This window comes from Diadema setosum, chromosome 1 (assembly GCF_964275005.1).
Source record: "Diadema setosum chromosome 1, eeDiaSeto1, whole genome shotgun sequence".
Classification (NCBI taxonomy): domain Eukaryota; kingdom Metazoa; phylum Echinodermata; class Echinoidea; order Diadematoida; family Diadematidae; genus Diadema; species Diadema setosum.
Genome location: NC_092685.1, coordinates 32,809,582 through 32,822,181, shown reverse-complemented (window position 1 = coordinate 32,822,181; position 12,600 = coordinate 32,809,582). Strand labels below are relative to the sequence as shown.

The 12,600-nt window shown below is 38.5% G+C and overlaps 1 protein-coding gene across 2 annotated transcripts in view; it reads right to left on the bottom strand.

Moving 5' to 3' along the window:
- LOC140235567 (bromodomain adjacent to zinc finger domain protein 1A-like) overlaps positions 1–12,600 on the bottom strand; it is a 41,580-nt gene that overhangs the window by 10,336 nt on the left and 18,644 nt on the right. The window contains exons 16-21 of one of the 2 annotated variants that reach the window (XM_072315576.1): positions 11,864–12,024; positions 9,600–9,686; positions 7,926–8,161; positions 7,377–7,690; positions 3,676–3,879; positions 1,160–1,395 (exon numbers count right to left, since the gene is read on the bottom strand). In XM_072315576.1, the coding sequence (XP_072171677.1) occupies positions 1,160–1,395; positions 3,676–3,879; positions 7,377–7,690; positions 7,926–8,161; positions 9,600–9,686; positions 11,864–12,024 (1,238 nt within the window). The remainder of the gene's footprint in view (positions 1–1,159; positions 1,396–3,675; positions 3,880–7,376; positions 7,691–7,925; positions 8,162–9,599; positions 9,687–11,863; positions 12,025–12,600) is intronic. The other variant, XM_072315582.1, reaches the window with a different exon arrangement.

The window sequence follows — 12,600 nt, the reverse complement described above, 5'->3', positions numbered from 1 at the left end:
GCACGCGCGACTTACTAGTAGTGGTAGTAGCACTAGGTGGTAGGCCTAGTGCCTACGTACATTGTACGTACTGTACTTACTTGGAAGAAGTTGCTTCGGAGACAGGATAAGTTCGAGATCACTGTTCGTTCCCGATTGTGTTCGCGACATTTCGACAGAGAACAAATAAAAAAAAGATGGGCATTCTATGACGATATCCAGGTGGGTGAATATTTTCCAGCATATTTTCAGTGTATGCAGAGATGACTGATCCGTGATGTGCACATCGATCACATGATCAAGCAGTCTGCTGTACTGGTATGTGTTGGCTTATGCGCTGCGTGCAGTGGTGCATGCTAATGCAAGGCCGGCCGCCGGCGGGGACTCGACTACAGTGTACGAGTATGACAGGCCTGGCCACTCGCTGGCTCGGGCAGTACAGCCGCCTACTGTACTAGTATCCGTGGTCGGCGCGGCGCTATAGGTAAGGTACACGTACGCGCACGCTAGCGTTGTGCAAATTATGCTCCGCGCCGGAAGTGCCCTTGCTACCAAGTGCACTAAATCATGACAAAAAAGCCACATCCGGGTACTTTTTACGTCATTGGCGATAGCGAGAATTCCCCTTGCTCTCAGGACTTATGTCATAAAAAAAAATTTAAAAATAAAAATACAAGCAATGTCCTACAGCAGATGGTGAATTTGGCAACACAAGTCACAGAAACAATAATTATGCTACACACTCCTCAGTATACAAAAATTGCAAGAAAACTGTTATTCGACCAGCTTTTACTTGGCTGGACAAATGAGAAGCAGAGGTAGACATACCAGGTAGCTTTAACTGCTGTTATTACTATCCTTATTCATATTTTTGCAAAAATAGTACACACTCCTACAAACAATAAAGAAGAATTTCAATGTTCGGTTATGAGCATGCAAGTAGGCATAAAACTGAAAGTATAAAAAGTATCAGCTGCATACGAACATATCTATTCCTACGTCAGTATGTACACGAATCAACAATGATTACCTCACAGAAAATGCACATGCCATCATCTTTCTACACATGCTTTCTAAATAATTTTGCAATTTCAGCCTAAGAATATTTCTATCATTACAATGCAGTGACAGCTATGCTGTATTTAATCAGTGAGTGCTGATGTGAGATGGCAATGCTGACCTTTCTTGCCTGTGGGCACCTTGATGGCTGAAGACTTTGCCTGCTTCTTGCAGTCTTCACACTCCCACTGGCCGCGGGGCACCTTGCGCAGGACAGGCTTACAGCACTCCATATGGAAGGCCTTGGGGCACGTATCGCAGCACACCAGCTGACCTCCGTGGCGGCAACGAGTGCACACATTGTCATGTTCATTGCCTTCCTCATCAGAATCCTCCTCCTCTTCCTCCGAGACATCACTGTTATGAAATCAGATGGAGAGAGATTAAAAATTCTCATGTATTGGGTGGAAGGCCTACAATATTTTACACAACATGCCCCTCTGTCAGAAACTAGCTAGATATGTCTTGGGCATGGCTTGTCTACAACTAAACATGATGGACTGATTCCACTACGATGACATGCAAAATTAAATACACAAGCAATTACCTCCACCTCAGCATAAATGGCAATATTGACTGTTTTTACGGTAGTACTCAATAATATCAATATTGCTCATCTGCAAAAACAATCAATTTTATGACACAAAGTTGCATTTGCAAAAAAAAAAACTATGCTGTCAAAACTAGACACGGGACATTGCATATATGCAGTGAGCAATAATCCAATCAAACAAAAGTAGGGTTGTGCATTAAACATACTGCACATACTTTTATACATCTAGAAGATCTGAATCATAAAAACATCCTTTTGCAATCTGCATCCATGGACTGTGAGCTAAAGACAAAACATAATCAACATCCTGTAACATACATCTGGGACTGGAGCCCATTATCAGATGGAGTTGGAGTATTCAAGTAATCACTGCTACCATGTTTGCTTCATCTGCACGCATGACATGGGAGAACTGAACTTTCTGGTTTTGCTTGCTGGTAAACTTGCATTGTGAATCCTCTGAATCATCTTTCATATTCCCTAAAGGTATTAATGATGCATCAAGTTTTTTAACTACCACTGGTATGCTACAATCAAATGTGTGTTATAGGAATGCAGTCAGGTGGAATGGGACATTAGTTGGGGTTCATGCATTTTTCTTGTGCATCTTACAAGCCTTGCAAACATGCCAGAGCAGGTTTCCCCCTACTGAGATGCTGTGATTTCGGCTTGCAGTATCATTCTTAGCATTGGGGTCATGCAAGTTGAGGGATTTTAAATGCCATTCACTACATAAATCATAACTACACAACTTGTAACATATTTTACTTGCACAAACTGGTCATGTTTTGTTTTGTAAACTCGTAAATGCACATGGTCATGACAATGACTGCAAATCCAAGGTGATCTAAACTAACCCTTTCCACAAGTGATTTCACATGTCTCTAAAAGAAACTGAACTCTCGAATGGCTCCTGGAGCAACAATGCATTCACAAGCTTGTGACATATTTTTTGCAATTTCTATTTTTCTTACAGTTCAGAAAGTTTCATTCAGCACTTTAGATAATATTCCACTATCATTAAATAAAAGGATATAATATACATTTAATTCATTCTTTCAACTTTTGAGAAATTGTTTACATGAACATTGTACCTTCACACACACACAAGAATGATCATCTTTTTCCTAAGACTGATTGGCGTACAAGGCAAACCTAAGACAAGAAATCCATGTAATGTAAACTAAATATGACTTGTTGCTAGCAATGAAAAAAAAAATGCATCAACAAGACACAAGAAGTGGTTTTAAGATTTGTTCATTATGAAGATGGTGAATATAATATCTAACACTGAAGCAACTAGTATGCAAAGGTTAGCACTGTGGAAACTTAGTTTTTTGGCTATCAACTGAAGAATACCCACACCTAAATAAAATGCAGAAGTAAAATTTGTATAAAAAGGTTACACCATTTTTGTTGGTATGCCACAATATCCTTGCAGGTGTTTGATACTACAGGAGAACTGGCAAACATAAAGACTCTTGGGCAGTTTAAGTACTGGTAGCTACATCTACACACAACTCTTTGGCATCATGGTACCTTTATACTTCTATTTTCATACTCCAGTTTTTGTCTCTTTGTTTTTGTCTCTTCTGGATGCTGAATTGGGCACTAACGCATACAGGAAAGAGTCATGAGACAAGTTGTGTACACGTACATAAATAGACACCATTGAGCATAACACATTGATGCAAAGCAGAATACAGACAGAGGTGGGCTGACATACACACATCAAGACTAAATTCTTAAACCACAACTGGACACATACAAATTTGCTACAGGGGGTTGCACAAATACACAATATGCAGATAATTGTTAGACTACCAACAAGAAAAAAAAAAGGTATTTAAGTGTGATGATGCATGAAGACACATTATCACATTCAAACACAAATGGATGCAACCATTGATCATGAACAAGACAGGTGTAAGTAGCATCTGAACGGCAAGGGCAGCTGCTCTGGACAGAAGGCTCAGGTGTGGGGGGGGGGGGGTTGGAGGAGGTCATTAACATGGAAAGGACTTCTATTGCATTTTCCTTGCATGTCAATCGGATGCAAAGTGTGTATTGGAGGAAAACTTTACCCATTGGCCTGGTCCTGGGCACACAGTGGGCAGTGCCAGTGGGAGTGGGGGACTTTGATTAGGGGAGGGTCTAGGCATTCACGGTGATACACCACCGGACACTCGTGGCAGAGAATGAGCTGGCCCGCATGGCCACACGACTGGCACAGCTCGTTGTGATCAGGGAAACGTCTCTTGGCTGAACGATTCATGGCGTCTAGCCGCCTTTAGTGATGAGAAATTGTGCACATCGTGACAGTTTGATTAGATGAAGTAGCTATCAGAAGCATACCCTCTACACTGACTGACAGCTGATGACTACTTACATGTAGTTGATTTACAGTTTGATTTAGGTATTGTACATCTAAAATGTTACCTTTGCTTGACAGGGTTTCAACACACAATGTGAATAAGAAATCATATTTTGCAGACAATACTGAATCCAATTAACCAAATCATTGTAATTCTGATTTATCTAATTACAAGTAGACATAAAGATTGAATAGAGTTCCAATACATGTTATGCTCTGATGTGAGCCATAATACCAATTAGTTACATTGATAATACATTTTATAAATATATAAGCCATGTTACATGAGGCATGGTAAGAAAAAAAAAAAAACAGTTACACTGTTGCTAAGTAAATAACTTGAATGCCCTTCGACACATCATTTCTAGGTCTGCCAACATTCCCACATCCAAATCCGGGAGATTCCACACAGCAATCAGGGAGATATCTGTGTGTTACATGCATTTCAATGGGCGAAAATAATTCCCAAATCAGGGAGATTTTAGTATTTTCTTATTCATACATGAACAGATTTTGACATTTTCAGGGAAACCCCTGCAGAATCAGGGAGACTTGGCAGCTCTGCATTTCATGCTCGTAAAAGGAAAGAAACATGGCCCAGCCAAGAAGTAATGACTGTCAATGTTGCCTTGTTGCATGTATCAAAAGTGATAAAAACAAATAAAAAAATGAGACAAGCTTCAGTAAAAATTTGAAAAGATTAGTCAGATTTCTTGGAATCATCAAGAGTTCCAATGAATGGCAAAGACAAAAACAAAGCTACGAGAATGGGAGCAGATATGAATAAAGAAAAAACTAGAAATGTCGCTTTGGCGACTGGTATGCCTCCGCCATAATGCATGATTTTCCCAATAGGTCTAGATAGTACATGTGGACACTGTGTGATTACATTTTCACAAAATTGGCAAAATATTGGAATGACAAGTTTGTCACAAATGTGTTGAATGTTCACCTTCCTTGATGTAGGTTTAATTGGATGAATAGGAGAGCATGTATCTAGGGATTTAAGGACTTTAACTTGACTTTGACCCATTCACACATTTAGGCATTGAGTAATTTTCAAGGTACAGGTGTGGAGAAAAAGTGCAATTTCTGAATTGAATAGTAAATTGTTACCATTTTCATCTGGCCCTTGACCCTAAAATTCATAAGATAATTACTTTCAGGTAGAACATGCATAATATGTCCTAAGTTTCAAGGTAACTTGAGCCACTTCCGAGATATGGAAGAAAAAGTTAGTTCAGCACTTTCACTTGATCTTTGACCTTTTGACCTTTGAAGCAAAAAGAGAAAAAAAAAACTTTCCAGAGAATTTCTATTAGGTTACACACGCATACACCAAGTGTAAAAAAATAACCCTGCTGGCATTGCATAAATATGAGGGTAATAGTAAAATTTTGAAGTCTTGCACTTGACCTTTGACCCCTGACCTTTGACCCCATGAACCCTACATTTTCTAGATAATCACTCTCAGTCAGTACATGTATATACTATGTTCCATGAAGATACCTTGAACAATTTTCCAAGGTACGGAGAAAAAAAAGAAGTTTTAATATTTTTACTTGACCTTTTGACCTTTGACCTCATGACCCAAACTTTCACCAAAGAATCTTAATTGGGTAATACATGTATACACTAAGTTTCAAGAAAATATCTTCAGGCATTCAATAGATATGGTGGAAATAGTGAAATTTTATGTATTTTACCCTGACCTTTTGACCTTTGACCTTTGACCTCATGACCCAAACTTTCACCAGAGAATCTTAATTAGGTAATACATGTATACACTAAGTTTCAAGAAAATATCTTCAGGCATTCAATAGATATGGTGGAAATAGTGAAATTTTATGTATTTGACCTTGACCTTTTGACCTTTGACCTTGAGCATGTGCACCCAAAAGTTGATAGGCACAACTTCAACCCCTAATACACATACATGCCAAGTTTCATTAGGATACCTCAACAGGTTTCGATAGTTACCTTGTCCACAAAATTCATTACGGACGGACGGAAGGACGGACGGACGGACGGACGGACGGACGGACAACCCGAAAACATAATGCCTCCGGCACCACTTCGTGGCGGAGGCATAAAAAAGGAAGGAACTAATGGTGAGTCAGCCAACAAGTACATGATAATTAAGTTTTGTAAAAATTTCAAGAAGGTGATATGTTACCCCGCTCCTTACGGGAACCTGGTATACCGGGTTCCCTTGGACAAGACAAGAGTGTCTGAATTTGTGGCCCAAATTCATGTTTATCTGTATTATTCTGACCAGAAAAATGACTTTGATGGAAAGGTCAGACTTTTCTTTTATCAAAATCTATTATATTTTTTCCCAAAGCTGTGTGTCTTTTGGTCAAATTCACCTTCTTCCAACATAGTAGTGCACTTGTTTTGTTATAAAACTCGGATGAAAACGTACGCAGCCATCAAGGCTGAGATTTTTACTTTCACCGACTCCATTCAGGTGCTTTTATGAGCCAAGGCTTGACATTTGTGGTAGCCTAGGGCCACAAGAAATTGATGTCAGGCCACTTTTAAAGAAATCACATATTCTGGAGCTCATTTGGCCCATAATGGGTTACTTAAAATTGTGTGTTCATCGTTTTCATGTGTTTTTCTTGTCCAGAAGAGGAGACACTCTGTGCTTTATAACAGCACACTAGCTGCTGTGACCAGGGTTGCCAAATCAATGCTAGTCTTCACAGGCAAACTCAGTTTCTTTTATGGCCATATTCGGTCAAACTATTTTTACAGTTAAATTTCATGGCCAAATTCTATCTATCCAACAATAGAAGTAGGTATAACTTTTGCTAATATGATAATTTTATGAATATGTGGTGTCATGGAAAATCATGTTCATATCATAATTCAATACTGAATACATAAGACTTTGTGAACTTAGTAAAAGCTCATTTATTTTCTTTCTTACTTTTTAGTCACAGCAAATGGTATTTGAAGTACTTTATTGTACATGCTAATTTTCACACAATTATGTTTAATTGTAATTATAATTCTTGCTTTTTTTTATGTTTTCTTCTTTTCTCATATTTTTTCAGGCCACCAAAAAAAAAAAAAGAAGAAAAAAAAAGAAGGAAATTTGATGATTTTGGTGGCCTTAATGGGCTACTAAAAAAAAATAGTGTCGAGGCTCATTCAGCTTAGGTGAGATTAACCCATTCCATACTGAATTCTGAAATCTCCATAGACTTAATACACAAGCCACTAGGTTCCCGTATGAAACTGGTTAAAAAGAATGATCAATACAGATGTTTTCACAGCACTGTCGATCAATGAAAACATATGACATGAATGAACAAAATGTGTATGTTCCTCAAGATTGTTGCAAGCAGCAATGATTCTTCGTTGGTGTTGAAGGCATGCATACATTATGGAAATATGACTTACTTTTCACTGTCTTCCTCATCATCGTCGTCATCCTCATCTTCCTCTTCGTCATCTGATACATCCACTTCCATCTCATCCTCTTCTTCACTCTCGTCGTCTTCTGCTTCCTCATCCTCGCTCTCTTCATCTACACTCTCCTCCTCACTTTCCTCTTCGCTGTCTTCTTCACTGTCGTCATCTTCTTCCTCTTCCTCTTCCTCTTCATCACTCTCTTCTACAATCGGCTTCTTCTTCATGACTCGCTGCTTATGAGGGCTTCGCTTGATCTCCTTGGGGGTACAGTCCTTGCAGAACCAGTCACCTTGAGGCACTTTCTGGAACACACAAACAACAACAGAAATAGAACAACACTTTTGAGGAAGATGCAGAAATCACAATGTGAAAAAGTTTGCCATCGATACTTTTACTCTTCTTTTCTTTTATTTCTTTATTTTCACTTCACATGTGTGTTTATCCAATAATTTCTTTGGGGCAAAAGCTACCTCTGTTATATGTTGGAGCAGAGTGCCCACACATTTTGAGCAAGTACACATGAGCACTATAGTTTACCTTGAGAGGTGGTTTCAGGCAGAACATATGGTGACCCCTGTTGCAACCATCACACAGCAACATTTGCTCCGGGTTGCCACCGCGGCGACACATACGACAACGGGCCTTGAGGATAGACTTGTTCCATGTGACGGAGCGTTCCAGTGTGGCAAGGTGGAGGAAGATCTGGGAGAGGCTGGTGCAGGCCATGAGGGATTCCTCCCAGCACTCTCGACATGTCTTCTGAGGCTTCTTCTCTGCGTGATGACAATAAACATAATATTGGAAACAAAATTCATCCCTACACAGAAAATCTGAGTAAAGATCAATGACAGAAGACTGCCTATTTAGAGATAAGGGGATATTGCTTACATTCAGATGAACTGATTACTTGTCTTTCACAAATTGGATATCCTATGATCAAAATAATGGCACAAATGTATACACAAGGATATCTATTCTGAGTAGAAGCATGGACAGAACCTGCTTTAATATGCAAATAATGCTAAACACTAACCTCATTTGCCAGCTTAACCCTAAAAAGACTGGGCTATTTCGATGCCTCGTAGGACTGGGGGGGGGGGGGTCATTGGGCCCCCCCCCCCAATGATCTTGGCCGTTGACCGTGTGATCGCAAGGAAAATTGACACGCGCGTCACCCACAAGGTAATCTACAAAACTGAATAGGTAATTATTTCACAAATATTCAAATTTATTTTTAATAGATTAATTATACTAATTTATGCATGAATTGAAGAAAATGGCTGTAAATCTGAAATTAAAGATCCAAAACTGCTAATTTTTGGTTCAGGTACTCTATGCAGGATTCTTATTGAATATACATTAAAAAAAACCGGCGATGTCAACATTTTTTCTTATGTATTTTATCATTTTTAAAATTTCTTATGTATTTCAGTGTTTTCGACTTTTTGTTTTTTATTGTTTTTTTCGGTGGATATCATCGGCGACACTATTTCAATCATAAAGAACATGAAAACAATTGATTTTGATAAGTTAAAGTAAAAATAATGATACATTTTGGTCATAAACAGAATTTGCATTGGATTTGTACATGAAATCACATTTTTGAGCAATTTCGGGTCTGACATGCACTTACAAAATATTGCCTAACTTCAGAACTGCGTACCCGGGCGTCGCGAATTTAGTCCCAAAAGTTGCGTGAGACTTAAAAGAAAACAAACTGGTCACAAAACGTCGCGATTTTTACGTTCCACATTTATCGCGAAAAATGTCGAGGGGGGGGGGGGGGGCCCAAAAAGCCCCCCCCCCCCCCCCGAATAGGGATTGTGTATTTCTGTTGAAATTAGACAAGGAGTATAGTTTTCATAAAGCACTTATAGAGCAAACCGCCTGACATAATTCTAAATTTAATGACAGTTCTGGTTCTTGGATAGTCTTTTGAATGGATCCTGTACAGTAGCTGCACACAAATTCACAGCATTCTTTCTACAATAAGTTAATCTGTTCTAAGTTCCTTGTCTCACATTAGCATGCTAACAGGCTACTGTGTAGCCAAGGACTATACTACAGGGCTGTATGAAAAGCACCAGCAACAAACAACAAAAACACTTTACAAAAAAACAAAAAAAAACAAAAAAAAAAAACAACAACCAACAACAAAATAAATCAACAAACAAACCAAAAACTTTAAAAATGAATTCAATGTGTAGATACCTTCCTCTGTGTCTTCCTCTTCTTCAGCCTTTTCTTCCTCTTGCTTCTTCCGGTTCCTTGTCATGGGCTTCACGTCTTCCTGTTTACCTGTGAGTAAGTGGAACCAATGACAGGGCATATACAAAATACATTGGTTTCATTTTCATAGAATTCAATGTTTCAGTTTTGCCCATATAAGTTTAGATGTTAATGTGAGATTCTACGGAAATCAAATGACATCAAAATCTTACTTACATAGCACAAAATTTTTCGTCATTTAACATCAGACGTCATATTACCTGGATCAAAGATATTCAGAGGGTCTAAACAATTTTTTTTTTCAAGTTTCACTATTTCTGTTTTTCCTGTCGCAGTGTGGGTATCATTTCATTGCCTTGATATAAGTTCTTGCACTTGAGAAAGTACATCAATTCCCAAGAGCTGATTTCAGCTCAAAATGTGCACTGACAATGGGAGTATGAGTCAAAAATTTTTGACAACAATATCTGTCATGAAACACCACCAATTGCACCTACATGATGTACACAAGACAACTATTAAAACATGACATTTGACTCTATAAAAGGTGGAACACTTGGAGCAGCATTACCAGATGCAAAAGGGGGTCTAAATTTCACCATAATGCAGGTCCACACAAGTTTTGGAAAAGAAAATATATAAAGAAATGTGGTTGATAGGGCACATAAACAAAATATCAACATGATGGTGGCTTTAGACCCAATAAATGACAGAACACTGAGGACAGTACAACCAAAACTACTATAGGTGAAGATTTAAAAATAATACACCTCTGTCATAAACTTGAACGAAATCCATTGTGAAATGTAGCCAGCAGTGTGAGGACAAGGAGACCATGAAAATAAACCATTTTGCATATATGGATGGAACAAGTGAGGGCACTACTACCAATAGTTACAAGCAGCTAGATTTTTAAATAATACACTTCCATGTACAATGATCATAAAATTTGTTAAGTAATGCAGCTCATAGGTCACATACAGAACATCAACCAAAATATGACTTTTGATCCTGTAAAAGGCGGAACACACTGGGGGCAGCATTGCCAAACACTGAGGGCAGCTAGGCTCTTTGAACATAACACTTTCACATCAAACTTGAATCAAATACGTCACGAAATGTGGCCAGTATTGCACACACAAATGCAAAACCACAACATAACACAGCTGAATCCAAAGTATCCTTTGGCACATGTAACCGGGAATACACTGAAGACCTAGTGATACATCACAATGTGGCAACTAACGCTTAACCCTAACTAGGCCGGGGGGGGGGGGGCTCCCAAGGCCCCCCCTCGACGTTCCGCGCGATGTATCGCTATCGCGAAAAGCTATCGTCACGATGCTTCATGACTCTCCTGCATCTTTTGACACCAAATTTGCGATGCCCAGGTGCGCGGTTCCGAAGCTGCGCATAAATATGTGCGTGCATGTCAGACCAAAAATTGCTCAAAAACGTGAATTCGTGTACAATTTCAATGCAAACTGTGCTTACAGGCAAATTTCATAAAAGCATGATTATTTGGGGGTTTTACTGATTAAAATCAATTAATAACATATTTTCTTGTTCGGAACAATGTTGCAGACAAATTTAATCGAAAAAACAATGAAAAACAAAGTCGAAAAAACAAAGAAATATATAAAAAATTCAACAAACAATAAAATATATAAGAAATTAAAAAAACAATACAATACTTAGGAAATGTTTTCAGATGGCACAATTTTTTTCTCTTACATTTGCTAAGGACACTAAAAAGAATATTTACACAAAAAATGTGCCTGTTTTGAGCTTTATTTAGTGATTTATACCAAATTGTCTGATTTCATGCATCATTATGCATAAATTAGAATAATTTAGCATAAATAATAATTTTTTTAAAAATTAACTTCACGGCACTTTAGATTACGTCATAGGCAATGTGTGTGCCAATTTTCGTCGCAATCGCGCAGTCGACGGCTGAGTCCCAGGCGCCACCCCCCCCCCTATCATCTACCTAAATAGCCCGGCCTAGGTTAGGTTAAATGGTAAAATCTCCTGGTGAATCATTTTCATGTCACCTCAGATCAATTGACAGTGATTTAACTTTAATTAAAAAAAAAAAATTTCAGAGTTAAGATTATATTACTCTCTGCAAATAACACAAATAACAATTTACATTAATATTTTCAAACATCATGGCACAAAGAGATTATCATAATTCTTCGTTTAGCACACTTCAATGTTTGACCCCAAATTACTAATTTTACCTAGAGGTGCTTTCAGGTACTTGTCATCAGCACCCTGTGAAACCTGGAGCAGGGCACAGGCCAGGTCCCGCACCACATTGTCCGTTGCATCTGGGGTGTTGCACCTAGTGGAGACGGGGGATCCTGTTGGAGTGTTTTCTGCCTTCTTGAGAGAGGATAGTCTGGAAGGATGGAGGAATGGGAGCATATCACAACTTGAGCTTACATGGTAATCATTTCTTCTCCTACTTCACAATGCACAACATTTGAATAACTTTTGTTGTTACCATTGGTACATAGGCAAGGTCACATAGTTGTATACATAAAACAGGGCTTGTTATGTTACATTACAAATCATAAAACTAATTCAGTCATTTGAAAAGAGATCTGATGTCATGATAAAGGTACAAATTTGCATACATATCTCAACATAACTAGATATCAATAAAGCTCCAATTATCATTTATCTTTGTTTTCAAAGAATCTAGTCCGGTATTCGGAAAATCTTCATAAGTTTCTTCCTAAGTCAGAAACTTAGGAAGTGCCGAGGAAAGACAGAATTGGTATTCTGAAATTTCTTCCTAGGAACTTAATGCAAATTAGGCCATCCTCAACCCCGCCCACATCCTTTCTTAAGCCAATATGAAATGCTGTATCATACGGGACCAACCAATAACAATCGCATATTACTACAGTGGACTCCCGTTATAACGAAGTCCTCGGGACCGGCAGTTTTCTTTCGTTATAACGAAATTTTG